This window comes from Spea bombifrons, chromosome 12 (genome assembly GCF_027358695.1).
Source record: "Spea bombifrons isolate aSpeBom1 chromosome 12, aSpeBom1.2.pri, whole genome shotgun sequence".
NCBI lineage: Eukaryota > Metazoa > Chordata > Amphibia > Anura > Pelobatidae > Spea > Spea bombifrons.
In genome coordinates, this window is record NC_071098.1 from 566914 (window position 1) to 586814 (window position 19901).

At 50.6% G+C, this 19901-nt stretch overlaps 2 protein-coding genes and 4 non-coding genes across 6 annotated transcripts; all 6 read left to right on the plus strand.

The window, feature by feature from the left end:
* The first annotated feature begins 2345 nt into the window (after nt 1–2345).
* Nucleotides 2346–2418, plus strand: TRNAK-UUU (transfer RNA lysine (anticodon UUU)). Its single transcript has one exon. It is a non-coding gene; the product is annotated as a tRNA-Lys (tRNA).
* A 982-nt stretch (nt 2419–3400) lies between these two features.
* On the plus strand, nt 3401–5673 carry RPL27A (ribosomal protein L27a). Its single transcript, XM_053452621.1, has 5 exons — nt 3401–3490; nt 4179–4242; nt 4604–4679; nt 4789–4963; nt 5510–5673. Exons 1-5 carry the CDS (start codon nt 3488–3490, stop codon nt 5636–5638), a joined length of 447 nt encoding a protein of 148 aa, XP_053308596.1. The 5' UTR covers nt 3401–3487; the 3' UTR covers nt 5639–5673.
* Nucleotides 3960–4091, plus strand: LOC128470813 (small nucleolar RNA SNORA3/SNORA45 family). Its single transcript, XR_008346078.1, has one exon. It is a non-coding gene; the product is annotated as a small nucleolar RNA SNORA3/SNORA45 family (small nucleolar RNA).
* LOC128470814 (small nucleolar RNA SNORA3/SNORA45 family) lies at nt 4297–4428 on the plus strand. The gene has a single exon (XR_008346079.1). It is a non-coding gene; the product is annotated as a small nucleolar RNA SNORA3/SNORA45 family (small nucleolar RNA).
* On the plus strand, nt 5288–5419 carry LOC128470812 (small nucleolar RNA SNORA3/SNORA45 family). The gene has a single exon (XR_008346077.1). It is a non-coding gene; the product is annotated as a small nucleolar RNA SNORA3/SNORA45 family (small nucleolar RNA).
* A 2046-nt stretch (nt 5674–7719) lies between the features above and the next one.
* Nucleotides 7720–19138, plus strand: UBASH3B (ubiquitin associated and SH3 domain containing B). The gene is made up of 14 exons (XM_053451859.1): nt 7720–8066; nt 11413–11466; nt 11545–11731; nt 12084–12282; nt 15195–15364; nt 15839–16047; nt 16171–16297; nt 16641–16761; nt 16874–16996; nt 17225–17317; nt 17632–17776; nt 17903–18009; nt 18200–18309; nt 18794–19138. The coding sequence occupies exons 1-14, from the start codon at nt 7939–7941 to the stop codon at nt 18929–18931; spliced, it is 1911 nt and encodes a 636-aa protein (XP_053307834.1). The 5' UTR covers nt 7720–7938; the 3' UTR covers nt 18932–19138.
* Nucleotides 19139–19901: the final 763 nt, after the last annotated feature.

Sequence of the window (19901 nt, forward strand, 5' to 3'; positions counted from 1 at the left end):
TAGTTATATGGGCCGGAGAGTATATAATATATAATATGAGGAATATACAGGATATAACGGGTTATAAGGACGGGGTTAGTTATACGGCCGGAGAGTATATAATATATAATACGAGGAATATACAGGGATATAACGGGTTATTAGGACGGGATTAGTTATACGGCCGGAGAGTATATAATATATAATATGAGGAATATACAGGGATATAACGGGTTATAAGGACGGGATTAGTTATACGGCCGGAGAGTATATAATATATAATATGAGGAATATACGGGGATATAACGGGTTATAAGGACGGGATTAGTTATACGGCCGGAGAGTATATAATATAAAATATGAGGAATATACAGGGATATAACGGGTTATAAGGATGGGATTAGTTATACGGGGGAGAGTATATAATATATAATATGAGGAATATACAGGGTATAACGGGTTATAAGGACGGGATTAGTTATACGGCCGGAGAGTATATAATATATAATATGAGGAATATACAGGATATAACGGGTTATAAGGACGGGATTAGTTATACGGCCGGAGAGTATATAATATATAATATGAGGAATATACAGGATATAACGGGTTATAAGGACGGGATTAGTTATATGGGCCCGGAGAGTGTATATAATATGAGGAATATACAGGTATATAATGAGTTGTATGGACAGGATTAGTTAGAGCTGTGCGTACGATAAGCTTTAAATAAAGACAAACCCCGTATACAATTTGAGTGCATTTGAGTTTTAACCAGGAAACTTATAGTTTAAAAGACAAAAATACCAAAACATCTCTAACCATTGGGATATCGAATAGATCTGGTCATCAAGTGGTTAATTTCCTTTTATTCTATAATTACATGTAAATAAAACGTAATTTTCAACGGCAAACGCTTTTAGTAAGATGCACGTTTACCTCCCCGCTCAGGATGAAGGTGCGTTTCTGTGTTACAATGTAACAGCCAGTAATCTAACTATATATATATATATATATATATATATATATATATATATATATATATATATATATATATATATATGATTGGGGGACTAAATATTAACCAACATCATAATGACATCATAATTACACCCCTTTTATCATTCTTATTCTGTTTCATTTTAATAAATAACAGAAGTGATTTCTGATGCTGCATTTAAAAAACAGGAAATTGGTGAAACTTCCCCCGCGTCGCTGAGTGCTTTATACGCGGTTACCGCTTAAATATACTTTGCTGATTTATAAAGAAACGGGATATTCAAGGCATTTTTGTGAACCAGGAAATATTTACAATAAATACAACCCCTGCATTATTAATGTATGTGGAATAAAAAGGGTTTACACCGCTGCGCATGCACTGGGGGGTGCGAGGTTCAAACCGTAAATATTTATATACATATTTTTAGATATAATATTTGTAATGAATTAGGTCAATAAAAGCAATATGTTATTTGGTAGTGAATACATACAGTTTATTAATCTGTTTGATTAATGACTTACTGATGTCATTTACGTTCTAATAAAATTTAATCATTTACTGTAAATTTCTTTGGCAAAAGTCCCCCCCCCCGGCAAAGACTGTTAGCAGTAAAATCCCGGTTTAGTATCCCGTGCCCTAATAGGACCTACCGTAGCAGAAGGAGCTGGTGGAGGGTAGGGAGCGGTTTGGAGGGAGCACTATTTGTTCTCCAATATATAGAGAGGGAGGAAGAAGATGGGACCCTCCAGGCACCCGAAATAAACACTCGGATTACTCTGGGCGCTAATTAATGATCCCACTGCAGGGGAATAGGGCGATAATAAGCAGCTGCCATTCATAACCCCAAATGGTTTTATTAGTCATGCAAAACATGGAATAAAAGAGACAACAAGTTTAATAAGAGACGCAATTATATAAATAAACACAATCATTGAGAAGATGATAATAATAATAATATTGATAATTGATAATAATATTCCTGTAGACGGGAATACAATGTAGCAGCCCTTGGATCCGACTTTAATATCACGTTAATAGAATTGATTCGGGGCAAAAGGTTCCGTTCTAAAGGGGACAGACATGAATCTTTCAGATAACATCGCATTTTACTGTTTGTACCCGAATTTAAAAAAAATGTGAATTTACAAAAAGTTAATATAAATGCGGACTCCTCCTCCATGGACATATTTGGCAATACCTGCTCCTCCTCCTCCTCCATGGACATATTTGGCTATACCTGCCTTGATTCCTCCTCCTCCATGGACATATTTGGCTATACCTGCCCCGCCCCCTCCTCGCATGGAGGTTATTGGCTATACCGTCCCACCCCCTCCTCCAGGACTCTTCTCTCTGTGCTGACATGTGAGCCCGGATAGCTCAGTCGGTAGAGCATCAGACTTTTAATCTGAGGGTCCAGGGTTCAAGTCCCTGTTCGGGCGCTCATGTTTTTTTCTTAAAACTCAGCTGGAAGGGACTCTCTCTGCACAGCAGACGAACCCAAAACCCCAACACGCGCCTCTCATTTCCTAAGTACTGTACAGAGATGGAGGTAAATGCATGGAAAAGCCTTCCAGTAGAAGTGGTAGAGATGAATCCAGCGAGCCTATCCAGGACAGGTTAATTGTAAATGTTCCATCAAGAATCGTCTCACTTTCTCCTACATCCAGATTGTTTTGAGATGCACTTTAGGTCCTGTGTGTACTGCGCTCTGGAGTATGATGGTGCTATATGAATTAGTACATGGGCACAGATTATTATTCGACCCCCGTGAGGTGCGGCGGTTAATTCTGTGAAGGGTTTTTGTTTGTGGAAGGAATTCCCGTCTGTTTACAGCATTCGGGTTGTGTTTCGGATCTTGCCGCCATTCCTAAGTGCATCATAGATCGCGATAACAGAGACAGCGCGATCCGTTCTGATGGAACTCAGGGCATTAACGCGCCATCTTTTATCATCGCGTTTCCCAGCCCGGCGGACGGGGCGCTCAGCAGCCTCCCCGTTAGCCCCGGTTGGCTTCCGTGAAAAATGACCCAAACAGCGCCCAAATATAACATATTTGAAACAATTGCACCAAACCAGATCTAACTGACCTAAATTATGCTTAAGATGTTGTTGTAAGTTATGTTTACAATTTTGCACATTTTTGTCTCAAAAATTATCGTGCTAGAAATCCCTGAGGCACCCTAGCCGTGGAGAAAAAACTGCAATGAGAGACTAAAAGAAATTCGCAATTCTTCCTCACTTTGCTGTTTTGGGGTTTGGGGCAGGAATGGGGAAATACTATCGCTTTCTGCGTTTTGCCCCCCCTCACAGTGTGCCTCAGGGGAAGAAACCAAGATTATGGCGGCCGATACTCCAGGCGACATATTCTAAAATATTCCCTATTGTCTCTGGTGTATAGCAGTCTAATAGGCTGCCTCCGGTTGCGCGAGCGGAAGTGAGATCAGAGAGGCCGCGGTAAGATCTCGCGAGGGCCGTCGAGATCTCTCTCTTTCTGCTGCAGCCGCCGACATGGTAGGAAGCAGGAGGAACGCGTGGGACTGGGCCCCTGAAAATGGTGGCTCCTGAGGGGCCACAAGGCCCCTGCGGTTGGTTAGGTTTCCTCGGGAGGCGGGCAGAGGGTGATCCGGGACGCTTAGTCCCGGCAAGAGAGGGAGAGAAAGTGGGTATTGGGGACACGTGTGGCCGGGGCGGGATGAGGCCTCCGGGGTGGGTGACGGATGCACTCGGTGCTGTACTTAAAACGGGCTCTGTGCGGCAGCCTTTTATATTAAAGTCTGTGTTCTCGCCCCGTTGTTTCTGCGCAGAGTAGTCCGCGGCCGGTGACCTGCAGGCGTCCCTCTGATAAGGGTTTAAGCCCTGAAAGCTGTTATGTAGTAGTTGACGCTGTTTGGGGCCGGCAGTCTGCGGTGGTTTGTGGCGTTTCCCGCAGGGGGTTTCGCGTTAATCCGCGTCGGTTTCTCTCCGGTTGCTGGCGGTAAATCCCGAGGCCAGAGTCACATCCTGGCGCGGCCGGTCGCCTCGGTGTGCTAGGGCTCTCGCAGAGCAAACTCTGACCTGTATTTACTGCTTGGGTTTTGCCGTAGCTCAATCAGTCACCGGGTCAGTGACAGGTCTCCGCGGTCTCCCCTACATTTGCCAGTTTTTTTTATTTTAAATCTATTCTGCTCTTGACTCTGCCATTTGTTTTTTTTTTTGACAGCCTTCCCGCATGAGAAAGACCCGGAAGCTGCGTGGCCACGTCAGCCATGGCCACGGCCGCATCGGTAAGAGCCGCCACCGCGCTCCGCGTGTTTAATATGTAATAAGACGCAGCGAATCCCGAGACTAGAGTCACGTCCTGGCGCTGCCGGTCGCTTGGTTGTGCTAGAGTCCTCGGAGAGAAAGTGCGGGGCTTTATATACCGGCTGATTCTCCATGTAGCTCAGCCGGTCACCGGCTCCGTGACACCGGCCAATCACTGTCCCCGTGACGCCAGCTCTGACACACCGACCAATCACTGGCTCTGACACACCGGCCAATCACTGGCTCCATGACACTGGCTCTGACATGCCGGCCAATCACTGGCTGTTGGTGACTTTGGTGAAAATGTCACTTCTCTGGCCTAATGTGTTGGTCTCTCGATAGGTAAACACAGGAAGCACCCTGGTGGACGCGGTAACGCCGGTGGCATGCATCACCACAGAATCAACTTCGATAAATAGTGAGTATTGTTGGGGGCTGTCCGCGGGGGCTGTCTACCTGTGAATGTTTGGAGGCGCCGGGGGCCGGATCTCCTGCCGGTTGACTGAATATCATGTTTTCTTTTACAGCCACCCTGGTTACTTTGGCAAAGTCGGTATGAGACGTTACCATCTCAAGAAGAATCAGCTCTTCTGCCCAACTATCAACCTGGACAAGCTGTGGACCCTCGTTAGCGAGCAGACAAGGCTGAATCACGCCAAGAACCCCGCGGGACCGGCCCCCGTCATCGATGCCGTTCACGCTGTGAGTTGCATGTTTAGGAAACGTGTTCAGTAAATCGGCTCAGCGAGGAGTGGAGACCCCGACATCTCCACGTCCACCAGCTGTGGATTCTGCCTCCTATCTGCTCCAAATAAGCTGGTTTGAGTCCATGGGGGCAGAGTGTGGGGATGGAGGCGGCCCTCAGGGGGGCGAGATCGGGGTAAATCCCGACCGTGTAAGAGGGAAGCGGGGTTAGCGTGACTGTGGGTAAAGGCCGGAGCGTTCACTGGGTGATGTGGGACGTTATACTTGGTGCCCGGACAGCAGGATGATTTAGTGCCTCGGAATTATCCGGAAGGAACTGAACCCGAGACTAGAGTCACATCCTGGCCCCTCCGATGGCCTTGGTGTGCTAGAGTCCTCGGAGAGCCAACACTGATCTCTATTCACTGGTTGCTTGTCCTTGTCGCTCAACCAGTCACCAGTTCAGTAACATTGTGTTCCGGTAATGTGGAAGGTTCCGGAAGGACGAGGCCCCGGGGCGCAGCCGCAGCACCGCTCTTACCGCCCGTTTTCTTCCCTCCGCAGGGTTACTACAAGGTGCTCGGAAAGGGCAAACTCCCCAAGCAGCCGCTCATCGTGAAGGCCAAGTTCTTCAGCCGGAAAGCCGAGGAGAAAATCAAGGGTGTTGGTGGCGCTTGTGTTCTGGTCGCTTAAATATTCCGACTGCGATTAAACGTTTCTTCTTTACACTCTGTGGTGTCGTTACTGAGCGCGGAGCGGCGTTCCGGTGATAATAGGATTTTTAAGCTTTATTTTTAACCCTTAATGAGTAAGCAAACAAACTAAAAGTAGGGTTTGGGCAGTCGTTTCCTTATATCATTTGCATTAAAAAAAACTTTGGGTAAGCACTTCCTGTTTGTGATGACATCACAGGTGGTGAGAGGCTGCAGGAAGTGCCTGGCAGTATGGAAGTTGCCCCCTTAATAGCCGTTGTACAGATCGTAGTTTTCATGAGAAGCGAGTTTCATGCGGTCTGTACGGCGCCGGCTCCCGGTTATACGCAGCAGAGCGTTTCATGCGGTCTGTACGGCGCCGGCTCCCGGTTATACGCAGCAGAGCGTTTCATGCGGTCTGTACGGCGCCGGCTCCCGGTTATACGCAGCAGAGCGTTTCATGCGGTCTGTACGGCGCCGGCTCCCGGTTATACGCAGCAGAGCGTTTCATGCCGTCTGTACGGCGCCGGCTCCCGGTTATACGCAGCAGAGCGTTTCATGCGGTCTGTACGGCGCCGGCTCCCGGTTATACGCAGCAGAGCGTTTCATGCGGTCTGTACGGCGCCGGCTCCCGGTTATACGCAGCAGAGCGTTTCATGCGGTCTGTACGGCGCCGGCTCCCGGTTATACGCAGCAGAGCGTTTCATGCGGTCTGTACGGCGCCGGCTCCCGGTTATACGCAGCAGAGCGTTTCATGCGGTCTGTACGGCGCCGGCTCCCGGTTATACGCAGCAGAGCGTTTCATGCGGTCTGTACGGCGCCGGCTCCCGGTTATACGCAGCAGAGCGTTTCATGCCGTCTGTACGGCGCCGGCTCCCGGTTATACGCAGCAGAGCGTTTCATGCGGTCTGTACGGCGCCGGCTCCCGGTTATACGCAGCAGAGCGTTTCATGCCGTCTGTACGGCGCCGGCTCCCGGTTATACGCAGCAGAGCGTTTCATGCGGTCTGTACAGCGCCGGCTCCCGGTTATACGCAGCAGAGCGTTTCATGCGGTCTGTACGGCGCCGGCTCCCGGTTATACGCAGCAGAGCGTTTCATGCGTCCATAGACCGTAACCTGTAGGAGTCCCCCGTGAGTCCCCTCGTGTGGACGAACCACTCTTGTTTTGGTGCCCCAGGTGAGAAGCCTGGCAGGTTTTAGGTATTTTGGGGGGTTGGGCGACGTTCCCCTCGTGTTCTGACGTCTTCGGGGTTGGTATGAAGAAGTCGTGTAAAAAGTGACTTCCAGTGGATGGCTTTACTTGGATTGCGGCACAAATTCTTGGAACCCAGTGCAATCACCATGGAAACCGATGCAACGTTAATGCAGGATGTGGCAAAAGATGCCGCGGTATCGGTCGTTCTGTAGAAAGACTCCCACGGCGTGAAACCTTTGGAAAGTGCGAGCCGCGAAACCAAGAAGTGGAAATAACAGCCGAGAGTCACGTCGGTCACCTGTGCGAAAGCAGAAGAGAGAAGCCTCTCAGCGCCGGACGGGGAAGTGGCCGCTCGAAGCTTCTGTTTATGGAATAATATTTTCCAGCAGCGCCGACGGCCGCCAGATTGCGGTGCAATTTGTGTTAAAGCATACAGGAAGCGTTGCTGTACAGCGCTGCGTATGTGATGGTGCTATGCGAATAAAAACATTCATTTAGATGAGAAAAAGACGCAAATGTATCAGGTCCGGAAACTTCAATATAAATCTGCAGTTTGGGAAATCCCTGGACTTTGATCTATTATTGGGACTGGACTGTCGGGATTGGGGCTTCTGTCTGCTATTGAGCTGCGTTATTTCAGGAGGCTGGGAGGCAGATCGGTTGTTGTGTCGGTGACGCGGTCACCGGTGAGGAATGAATGACGGTTTCCTGCGCGGTGTTTTAATCGAACGTCTGATAAACATGAATGGAGTTTCTGGGCCGTCCGGTGCGATGCCGGTCAGTCGCCGCGAGGGGGCGGTAAAGAGAGGACAATGACTGTAACAATGTATCCGCTGCCTCGTTACTGACAGCGGAGGGGCGGAGTCTCGCGGCGCATCCCGAGCCACCCGAACACGTCCTAAAAAGCGACAAATACCTGCAGGGGTGAGACGGGGCCGGCCGGGTATCAGGGGCTCTGCCCGGGGCACGGCGGGTGAGAGGGGTCGGGATCAGTGACTTCCTATCAGCCGGTTGCAGAGTCTCTGCCGCAGGAAGCTGCCCCCCCCCTCCGTCCGGGAGTCACATGGCCGAGTGCCCGGGGTGACGCTTTAACCCTTTCCGTGCTATGGCTGCGAAGGAAGATCTATACAGCAAAATCATCCCGAGGCGGAACCGGCAGCACCGCGCAGGAACCGTCAAACATGGATCCTCCCTGGAGATCCTGCTGTCCATGGGATTCCCCAAAGCTCGGGCGTGAGTGGCGGCTTTCCTTATCTATTTACGGGAGTGCCGGGCGGGGGGGTTACGGTACCGTTAAGTGGTTCGGAGACCCGCAGCGCTCTCCCCATATAATAGCATTTACCGGGGGGGGGGGGGGGGTGAACTCTGCAGCGGGGATATCTGCCAGAAGCTGTCCGGTAACGGGTTTCTTACGCTGCCGTTATCTTTGCTGCCCTCGCCCCACCTTCATTCAAGTTCATATAACTGCACCAGCCTGGGGCAACTTTCACTGAGATATTTACCCCCCCCCCAAACATCTCTTTGTGAATTACCCCCTGTCATGTACCGGTAAGACCCAGTTTGCGGCCGGCGCGTTTTTGGGCCAGATCCTCGCCCTGATACCCCGATGTTGGCCCTCGGGCCGGAGTTTGTTGCCGGTTGTGATTGATACATTTAAGCGGTGCCATCAGGGGGCGGTCCGAGTGACGCTGGGTTCTGTTGCCCCCCCCGAGAGGCGGCTGTCGTATGAAGCCCCCCCGCAGGGGCAACTGAAAGAGTTCCCGGGAATGAAATAAAAGTTTAGAAAGCTTTCGTTATATTCCGTCCGCGAGGGCCGGGGGCTTTTTCTCGTTATTTAACCCCTTGCGGTGGTGAGGATGTTGCATGTATTGATATAGCGCCAGCACACACTGTAGCGCTGTTACCATAACATTAAAATTCCCAGGATACAATCTGACTGCGAGATTGACACCTGTCAGGACGGCCCCGCTCCCAGGAGCTGACGATCTATTAGGAGAGGAAGGAGGGGGCTGCATGACTGAGGGTGATGTGATTGTAGCGAGGGGTATGTTGAGAAGTCGGCGGCCGGAGGTCTGGAAGGTGGCGAGGGCAGATGACGTCTTCATGGCTGAGGGTATTGGGAGGGTAGATTGTAAGCTCCTCTGGACAGGTGGGGCAGAGAATAGGAGCAGCGGAGAGAGAGAAGCAAGTGGAGGGCAGTTAGGAGGGTATTTGGGGAGGTATAGAGGGTGCGGGGCTGTTGAGGGCTGAAGTGACCCCAGAGCGGGTTTTTATGTTGGGCGGGGCCCTTGGCTCGTTCCGGTTCCCCTTTTACCCGGAACCCGGTGAGAAATGGCGGCCGGCGCGTTTTAACCCTGGATTGGTTGCTTCGCGGGTTGCCAGTCGCCGGGGTATGTGGGCGATATAACGGCCACCGATCGGGGAGATGAGGCCACCGGAGGCTCTCGCTCAATTACCTGCCGTTACCTGGGGGGTAAATAATGAATAATTAACCCACAACCTGCCGGTAGAACGCCCCCATTCGGCCCCCGTCTAGTCTCTTGTTTTTCTTAATCAGTCGTTGGTCTCGTCTTAGATTCAGGAGCCGTATGTCTATCCCATGCATGTTTAATACCCTCGCTGTATTACCCTCTACCACTTCTGCTGGGAGGCTGCTCCACTTATCTACTTCCTTCCATGTCTGCCTCTGACTCTCTAGTGTTAGATTTCAGTCTCTTGTAACTCGGGGTGACGCTGATTCTCGGATTCCGGGAGTCGGATGTTAAGCGGCTGTTTATTTACTTTTTTTTAATCAAAGTTCACGTGGAAAATGACAAAGCGGTCGTTGAGGCCGAGCTCTCGCTCCGCTCACCAATCAGAGATCTGTCCCGGCGGCGGAGCGGAGAGCGACACAGATCCGCGGCACAAAAGGCTCCTGTTCGCAAGATAATCAAAATGTATAAACAGAAGCGTTCCTTCCCGACGTCGCCGGCGGCCGCGAAACGCATCGGACGAGCAGAATCTTTCCAATATATTTATAGTGCGGCCGGGAGACGGGGGGTAAAAGGTTAATATAGAAGGGGTTCCAGCTCCTGCGCCCGGCCGTGCATCTGGGGACCCCCCATTCTCTGTGTGTTTGCCCGTTTAATGTGTCTCTGCGGGGGGCCGGGGGTCTCGCTAATCCCAGAATGTGATTAGAAGCCCCCCATACCCCCCCCCACGCCGGTGACGCTTTGTAACGATTCCCCGGCAACAAAACGACAGATTTCACAATATTTTCTCCGGAATTCGTCAAAGCGCTGTGACAGCGAGCGGGGCTTCAACCGCTTAACGGCACGCGCCTGGTCTGTGTGCGGCCGGGACGCCATGACACCGGCACACGCGTGTTACACGACCCCGGACTCCACGAACGGCGGAAGCCCCGGGACTTTAATAATACGTGAAAACACTTTAGAAACCGTTAACACATTCATGCCTGAACAGCGACGACCAAAAACCCGTGAGCCGCACTCACAAAATGACTGGAATTCTACAGAAAACGGTAAATAATTCCGGGAAATAATAATATAATCTACATTTCTATATCGCCGTCATAGTCCGCAGCGCTGCATCGCATTAAACATGCGCCTTCCTGTTTTATGATGCGAACGTCTGGCTTTATCCCAAAAATTTTCTATAAAATATATCAAATTTTTTCCGGAAGAAGTGATTTTGTAAATCGAGGCCACGTCGGTCTCCCGGTGACCCATTTCTGTATTTTTAGCCGTTATTTGTCATCTCAGTGGAATATTTTTAGATCATTTGGTGACGCGAAAAAGATTCTTACAGAAATGGAGCAAAAAGTGGTGGAAATGAGAGCGGAAACCGAGCCACGAGGGGGGGGGGGTCGCCCCGAGGGGGGATGGGAGTTGCTGGGGGGGGGTCGCCACTGGTTTCCAAACTAAAAACGATTAAAATAAAATAATTCCGCAATGAGCTCTTTTTCTTTGGCTCCGTTCAGAGATCATGCGCGGGGGGGGGGGGGGCAGTGATAGTTACACTGTTGTACTGCGCTATGGATTATGATGGCGCTACATAAAACAATAACTAATAGTCTTAGATATAATGTAAGGCAGTTTTAGTTTACTGAGAGGGTGGCAGATAAGTGGAACAGCCTCCCAGCAGAAGTGGTACAGGCACACCCCGCTATGACATCACACAGCAGAGCCATTCTCTAGAACATGCGCAGTGCATGTTTTACCCGGAGCCGACTCCGTCCTGACCCCCCCCCCCGCTGGGATCGTTTATAAGACTCTGACTTTTTGCCCCCCCCAGTATGTTATGGTTGATCTCCCTGCTTGATTGCAGGTGACTCCATTAAATGTATCTTTAAATAGTGACAAGCCAAGGTTTCCATGACAACGGATATTAGAGCCGTTCATGGTGGACTATTAAAGGGTTAATATTCTAGGCAATTCTTTTGGGTAATTGGGACAAACCGCGGGGCAGAAACGGGGGGCGTCGCTGGGTGTTTATTAAATGAGTGACGGGGCCCTTACTGTTCCTGTCGGGGGCCCCTCGGGGGCGGTGAGTTTAACGCTGTTCTGTTTCTCCCTTTCAGGCAGAAAGCGTTGGCGTCGACGGGAGGGCGGAGCGTCCAGGCGGCCTGTGATTGGTGGGTTCCCGCGCGGTCTGTGTGGGCGGAGCCGCGGTTGCGGGTGGCGGGGTTCTTATATCTGCTCTTCCGTTGCAGGCTCTTCTCTCACCTGGACGACCCGTTTCTGGACGACCCCCTGCCCCGCGAGTACGTCCTCTACTTACGGCCCACGGGGCCGCTGGCGCAGAAACTCAACGACTTCTGGCAGCAATCGAAGCAGACGTGCGGAAAAAACAAAGCGCACAACATCTTCCCGCACATCACCCTCTGCCAGTTCTTTGTGGTGCGTCCGGCTGAGGGTGATACCTGCACCGGCGACCAGGGGGGGCGGGGGTATCAGGGCTTTAATACCCCAGAAAACAACAAACGGCAGTTTACACTGTGACAGCATCACCCCGGGGGGCATCTTCTCTTATCCCGCCCAGGGGGAGGGGCACCTTCTCTTATCCCGCCCGGGGGGGATCAACTTCTCTTAGCCCGCCCCGAGGGGGGTCACCTTCTCTTAGCCCGTCCCGGACCCAGGGGCGTCCTCTCCTTCCCCTCAGTCGTTGGTCGGTTTCTGCCCCCCCCGGCTCCTTAAGTGTTAATTTATATATGATGGAAGATTAACTCTTTGTTGGCCGCTCTGCCCGCAGTGTGAAGACAGTAAGGCCGACGCTCTCTGCGAAGCTCTGCAGACGACGGTTTCAAGCTGGAAATCCAAGTTCCCGGCCCCGCTGCCCCTGGAGCTCTACATCTCCTCCAACTTCATCGGCCTCTTCGTGTCGGACGACTGCGCCGACGTCCTGAAGATATTCGCCGCCGACTTCGCACGGGAAGCTTTGGAGAAAGCGGGTGAGAAAACATACAGCGCTGCGGAGTACGACGGCGATATAATAACATTGTACAGCGCTGCGGAGTACGACGGCGATATAATAACAGTGTACAGCGCTGCGGAGTACGACGGCGATATAATAACAGTGTACAGCGCTGCGGAGTACGACGGCGATATATAAATAATAATAACACATTGTACAGCGCTGCGGAGTACGACGGCGATATATAAATAATAATAACACATTGTACAGCGCTGCGGAGTATGACGGCGATATATAAATAATAATAACACACATTGTACAGCGCTGCGGAGTATGACGGCGATATATAAATAATAATAACACACATTGTACAGCGCTGCGGAGTATGACGGCGATATATAAATAATAATAATAACACATTGTACAGCGCTGCGGAGTATGACGGCGATATATAAATAATAATAATAACACACATTGTACAGCGCTGCGGAGTATGACGGCGATATATAAATAATAATAACACACATTGTACAGCGCTGCGGAGTATGACGGCGATATATAAATAATAATAACACATTGTACAGCGCTGCGGAGTATGACGGCGATATATAAATAATAATAACACACATTGTACAGCGCTGCGGAGTATGACGGCGATATATAAATAATAATAACACATTGTACAGCGCTGCGGAGTATGACGGCGATATATAAATAATAATAACACATTGTACAGCGCTGCGGAGTATGACGGCGATATATAAATAATAATAACATTGTACAGCGCTGCGGAGTACGACGGCGATATATAAATAATAATAACACATTGTACAGCGCTGCGGAGTATGACGGCGATATATAAATAATAATAACACACATTGTACAGCGCTGCGGAGTATGACGGCGATATATAAATAATAATAATAACACACATTGTACAGCGCTGCGGAGTATGACAGCGATATATAAATAATAATAACACACATTGTACAGCGCTGCGGAGTATGACGGCGATATATAAATAATAATAACACATTGTACAGCGCTGCGGAGTATGACGGCGATATATAAATAATAATAACACACATTGCACAGCGCTGCGGAGTATGACGGCGATATATAAATAATAATAACACATTGTACAGCGCTGCGGAGTATGACGGCGATATATAAATAATAATAACACACATTGTACAGCGCTGCGGAGTATGACGGCGATATATAAATAATAATAACACACATTGTACAGCGCTGCGGAGTATGACAGCGATATATAAATAATAATAACACACATTGTACAGCGCTGCGGAGTATGACGGCGATATATAAATAATAATAACACATTGTACAGCACTGCGGAGTATGACGGCGATATATAAATAATAATAACACACATTGTACAGCGCTGCGGAGTATGATGGCGATATATAAATAATAATAACACACATTGCACAGCACTGCGGAGTATGACGGCGATATATAAATAATAATAACACACATTGCACAGCGCTGCGGAGTATGACGGCGATATATAAATAATAATAACACACATTGTACAGCGCTGCGGAGTATGACGGCGATATATAAATAATAATAACATTGTACAGTGCTGCGGAGTATGACGGCGATATATAAATAATAATAACACACATTGTACAGCGCTGAGGAGTATGACGGCGATATATAAATAATAATAACACACATTGTACAGCGCTGCGGAGTATGACGGCGATATATAAATAATAATAACACACATTGTACAGCGCTGCGGAGTATGACGGCGATATATAAATAACACATTGTACAGCGCTGCGGAGTATGACGGCGATATATAAATAATAATAATAACACATTGTACAGCGCTGCGGAGTATGACGGCGATATATAAATAATAATAACACACATCGTACAGCGCTGCAGATTTCGCTGGTAATATGAACTGAAAGGCTTCCTCTCCCTGCAGCTCCTTGTTTAGTAGATAAAGCCCTATTATTTCCCAAGCATTGGCCGAGTTATTGCACCATCTTTTCAGTTGATACAGAGTCGGACGGGATCCGCCGCCCCGCGGCTGACTCTGCCGAACTCCGGATCTCACTGGTTTAGCTGCTAATCTTCTCCCCGAGCACCTTGCAGCTCGGCCAATAGAAAGCGAGCGTGGATGATGTCATGACTTCCTGTCCGTGATGATTCCATTTCCTTTCAGGAAGTTTTACTCAACAATAACGACCCCAGAAACGTCTCTGTGGCCGGGCGATGGGGCGATACCGACGCTCACCGCCTAAACACGGGCAAAATACCCATTTTATTCTATTTCAGAGAAAGTAACAGAAATTACTAATTTTTTTCCCCTTTTAAAAAAAAACAACAAAAAAACAATCATTTTCGTGTATATCTGGCCATAAAAGGGTTAAGGTTTTGGCCGGTTATCGGCTTTTGTTATGAAAATATCAGATTTTTTTTATTTGTTTCCATAACGAATCGCAGCTGAAAATATTACAATCTTCACTATTTCTTTATAAAAAAAAAACAAAGAAACAAAAACTGTGTTTTGGTTGGTTGGGTGTAGGCGCCGGCCCCCGGGGGGATTGGAGAAGACTCCGGAGGGGTATATGGCAGGGGGGAGGGGGTTGGGTCTAGACGCCGGCCCCCGGGTGGGGGTTGGGTGTAGACGCCGGCCCCCGGGGGGGGAGGTTGGGTGTAGAGGGGGGATTGGAGAAGACGCCGGGGAGGTATATGGCAGGGGGAGGGGGTTGGGTCTAGATGCCGGGTGTAGAGGGGGGATTGGAGAAGACGCCGGGGAGGTATATGGCGGGGGGTGGTTGGTTGGGTGTAGATGCCGGGTGTAGAGGGGGGATTGGAGAAGACGCCGGGGAGGTATATGGCGGGGGGTGTTGGTTGGGTGTAGACGCCGGCCCCCGGGGGCTCCTGACGGCGTGTCTCTTTCCCCAGAGGTCCGCGTGGAGCCGCACCGGAAGCAGCTGCACGTCACGCTGGCGTATCACTTCCAGGCCGCTCACCTCCCCGCGCTGGAGAAGCTCGCCCACGGCATCGACGTCACGCTGGGCTGCGATTGGGTGGCCGCCATATTCTCCCGAGACATCCGATTCGCCAATCACGAGGTAGCGTTACGCGTATAAACCCGGCCGGCCGGGCGCCCCCAATCCCAATGAAGCATCCCTCCCAACTGTCTCGCTTTGTGCAGGACAGTCCCGCCAGGCTCTGCATCTTTTTTATGAGACAAAGGTAGAGCTCGGCGGGATTCGCGGTCCTGATTTAATTCGGGGACCCCGGGAATGCGTGCTGCGCATGGACGGTAGCTCTGCCGGTTCGAGTGACAATCTGCCCCGGAGAGGGTAGGAGTTTGGACGCCGGCCCCCAAGGGGATTGGAGAAGACGCTGGCTGCCGGGGGTAGACGCCGGCCCCCGGGGGGGAGGAGGCGTTATGTGCCAATCCATGGGCGGGGCTTATGATGGCGGCGGGTTCTGGCACTCAGCTCCCCGCTACGTTTGGGGTTAACCTGCGGTAATAGGTGACGTTTTATATGCCGGTTACCGTGGAAACGTGTGATTATTCCCCGTTCTCTCTCTCTCAGACGCTCCAGGTCTTGTACCCGTATTTGCCGCAGAACGACGACGAGCTGGAGCTGCTCCCCGGCGACTTCATCTTCACGTCTCCGGCAGAACAGAGTAACTCGAGCGAGGGCTGGACCTTCGGCACGTCGCTCGGCACCGGCTGCTCCGGCCTGCTGCCCGAGAACTACATCTCCAAGGCCGACGAGTGCGGGACCTGGGTGTTCCACGGGTGAGTCGGACGCGAGCCGGAGCCTGCGCGGAGCCCTCGCTCCGGAGCTTTCCGGGTTAAATTCTCCTCCCGCGGACCCCGAAACGCCAAGCGCCCCCCTGACGCTCTCTGATTTCTCTGCAGATCGTATTCCCTCCTGAATTCCTCGTCAGCCATCTGCGTCGGGGACGGCGGCTTGGAGAGGAAATCGCACGACGAGAACTTCCTTGGAGACGCGGCGTCCCTCACCATCATCTGTCAGCCCATGCAGGTCGGTGGATCCGGAAACATAGAAACGTAGAACCTGTCGGCCCCCATCCGGCCCCCGTCTAGTCACCCGTTTCTCCTGCTGTAACGACTCAACCCTTAATCAGTCGTTGGTCTCGTCTTAGATTCAGGAGCCGTATGCCTATCCCATGCATGTTTAATACCCTCACTGTATTACCATCTACTGCTGGGAGGCTGTTGCATTTATTTATTACCCCCTGAGTGAACCGTTTCCCTTTTGTTATGATGCCCGTTGTGTGACGTCTTGATGTCCGGAGCCTGTAATGTTCCGTGAAGTTCGGGTTCCGTGGGACTGATTTCTGTTCTCGATGTCTTGTTGGCCGCAGCCGCTGAGACTGAACGCCGCGCCGGGCCCCGGGAAGCGCTGTCTGTTTGTCTGCCGTCACGGGGAGCGGATGGACGTGGTGTTCGGGAAATACTGGCTGTCCCAGTGCTTCGACGCAAAAGGTGCCGCTAATTCAGACGCGCGGGGGTATCTGCGTGCTGCCGAGGGGGGGGTATTACTGCCGGGGGGGGTACTACTGCCGGGGTTAAACTAACGCGCGGTTCTCGTTCACAGGCCACTACGTGCGGAGAAATTTAAACATGTTGCCCAGTTTGCCCCCGAGGAGCGGAGGTTACAGAGAATACGAGAAGGACGCCCCGATCACGGTGCTCGGGTGCAAACAAGCGAAGCTGGTTGGTAGGTTTAACCCCCCCCCCCGACCCCGACCCCGGCCTCTGTCATAGAACTCCCCCCTCAGACCCCAGCCTGTGTCAGACAATAACTGCCCCCCCAGCTGTGATATTCGGCCCAACAAAAACATGTTGGACAATTACCTGGAACCCGGCTGCAGGGGTTAATGCTCCGGTTGTACGATCGCGGCACAGTTTACACGCGTGACGCTTACTGCGTGTTCTGTGATTCCAGGACAGGCTCTGTTGGAAAGTAACACCGTCGTGGACTTCATCTACTGCTCGCCATCACTGCGCTGCGTCCAGACCGCGCACAACGTCCTGAAAGGTAACCCGCCGCCCGGGGGCCTCTAATAATAGTAATAATCATAATAATAGCGATAATAATAGTGATAATTAATAATATTAACAGCGATAATTATAACTGTAATAATAGTGATAATCATAACTAATTATAATAGTGACAATAATCCCAACAACCAACAAAAAACTAAAGTAACAACGTAATGCCAATAATTCTAATAATAACTGTAATCATAGTAACGATAATAATGATGACACGATAACGATCGTAATAATAACGCTGATGATCTAAATAATAATAATTATCAGAATTCCAGACCAATAAAGCCAATCTTTCAGGTCTAAAACAAGAGAATAAAGGTAAAATCCGGGTGGAGCCGGGATTATTTGAGTGGACGAAGTGGGTTTCCGGCAGCTCGCTGCCCGCCTGGATCCCCCCGACAGAGCTGGCGGCGGCCAATCTAAGCGTCGATACAACATACAGGTAAAAGATGGCGTCCGAACCCCGGGAACCTGCGCTGCTCCCATCCCCCATGCCCCCCCCATGCTGCGCCCCCCCCCCGGGGTATCTGCGAGATCCCGAATCCCCCCGTTGTGTTTCTGCCCTCAGACCTCACCTCCCCGCCAGCAAGCTGCTGCCCTCCGAGACGTACGAGACGTACATCAGCCGAAGCTTCCACGTCACCAAGGAAATCCTCAGTGAATGTAACGGGAAAGGTGGGTCCCGCCTCCCGCGTGTGCTTTGCGTGTGCGGGACACGCGCTCTGGGGGTGGGGCTTTTACTGCAGATCCGCGCAGGCGAAGCCGGGTTTTTTTTGTCTCCTAACGGAACCCGCGGAGGGGGACGCGGAGATGGTGATTTTTTTCCCTCTATAATGATGTTTTTCCCCTTTTTCCTGGTTTGCAGGAAATAACGTTTTGATCGTGGCTCACGCGTCCTCGTTGGAGGCCTGTACCCGCCAGCTCCAGGGCCTCACCCCCCAGAACGCCAAGGACTTCGTGCAGGTCGTCAGAAAGGTCAGAAGGGTCGGGGGCCGCTGCGTAAACCCCCCCCCCCAGCTGGGATCATATAGAAGACTCCCAGTTTGCCCCCCAGTATGTTATGGGTGATCTCCATGGTTTCCATGAAGACCGGTATTAAAGCCATTTGGCGACTCTTTATGATTGACTGTTAAAGGGTTAATATTAAAGGGGCTGCATGTAGATCCCCCCCTTTTATTGCCCAAATAGCAACCTTCAAACTGGACGTCACCCCTTTGGTTTTGTACGGCCCCCGGTTTACCCCAGCAGGGGGTAAATGAATCTGATAATCCGGGTGACCAGGTGGGCCTCGCGTCTGAGATTTCACCAGGATTTGGGGTTTTCCATTTTGTTTGGTTGCTATGGTAATGGCACATATTTAATGCACATCCCGCAGAGTGTTAGCTCTGCAGCCATCGGCCCCTTTGGCCCCCGGGTGTTTTCCGGGTGCTTCCGCTGTAACCGGCCGCGTCTCTTCCAGATCCCGTACCTCGGCTTCTGCTGTTGCGAAGAACTCAGTGATTGCGGAATTTGGCAGCTGACGGACCCCCCGATCCTTCCTCTAACGCACGGCCCCACGGGGGGCTTTAACTGGAGAGAGACGTTACTTCAGGAATGAAAGGGGCCACAGGGGCCTAAAGAGTCTGAAAGCCTGACGTACGGACGCAAGCGAAGCGCGCCGGCCATGCGCCGCCTAAACCTTCTGCTTCTGAGTTTACACAAAAGCTTTTATTATTTGCGGCTGAACCGGCGCTAATCCCCCCGTAACGGGGGCCGCATCGCGCTTCCCATCCGCCGCCATCTCATTACGCTCCGCTAAATCCCCGGCCGCGCCGCGCGTGCGGCCATAACGCTACGATCCCATTGGCTGCCGCGCACCAGCCGCTGGAAACGTCGCACCGGACGGCAAACTGGGGGTCTGCGGGGGAGGAACCCCTCGTCTAAGCGGCAGAACTGCAGAGACCCCGTCAGGCCAAAAGGTGAATAAAATGCCCCAGAATATTAGATTTACCCCAACGCGGGTCGATGCCCCCGGCTTTAGCGATCGGAACTCTTCGGTACGATTTGGGCTTCCGATATATCGTTTTATATTTTTTTAAAATATTTTTTTTAAGATTTTTATTTTATATATAATTTTCTGGTTTATCGTAAATCTAGATTTATAAAAGGCGTTTCGGGTTAAATTCTGCGTATTTTGCTATAACGTCGAGGATGTCGGGCGTTAATTTCCGTGGGAATCTGTACATTAATTTCTGGTATAAAGCCTCTCCTCATTGGCAGATTACTATGCATAGTGGGTGGGGCATCACGAGGACTAACCCCTATATGCAAATAAGCAGAGTCTCCCTACACCCCTACAGTTACCCCGAGATGGCAAAATGACCCCCCTGACGCGCTTATTGCCCTGCTGTATATAAGATATATGTATAGAGGATTATATATATATATATATAGCCCTTAGAGATTAAAGAATTTATTAAAAATGCATGAAAAGTAAATATAGCTAAAAATATATAAGGAAATCAAATGCGTCGTATTTAAGGGGAAAATGTGACTTTTAGATTATTTTATTAAAAATCCCTTTTTTC

What these genes read in the sequence shown, in the direction of transcription:
- RPL27A (XM_053452621.1), top strand. An exon ending in CCATGGCCACGGCCGCATCG is followed by an intron (nt 4,243 to 4,603) that starts GTAAGAGCCGCC and finishes GTCTCTCGATAG; the next exon opens with GTAAACACAGGAAGCACCCT. An exon ending in AGAATCAACTTCGATAAATA is followed by an intron (nt 4,680 to 4,788) that starts GTGAGTATTGTT and finishes TTTCTTTTACAG; the next exon opens with CCACCCTGGTTACTTTGGCA.
- UBASH3B (XM_053451859.1), top strand. Translation starts at nt 7,939, where the DNA reads ATGGCTGCGAAGGAAGATCTATACAGCAAAATCATCCCGAGGCGGAAC. An exon ending in GTCCAGGCGGCCTGTGATTG is followed by an intron (nt 11,467 to 11,544) that starts GTGGGTTCCCGC and finishes CTTCCGTTGCAG; the next exon opens with GCTCTTCTCTCACCTGGACG. An exon ending in TCATCTGTCAGCCCATGCAG is followed by an intron (nt 16,298 to 16,640) that starts GTCGGTGGATCC and finishes TGTTGGCCGCAG; the next exon opens with CCGCTGAGACTGAACGCCGC.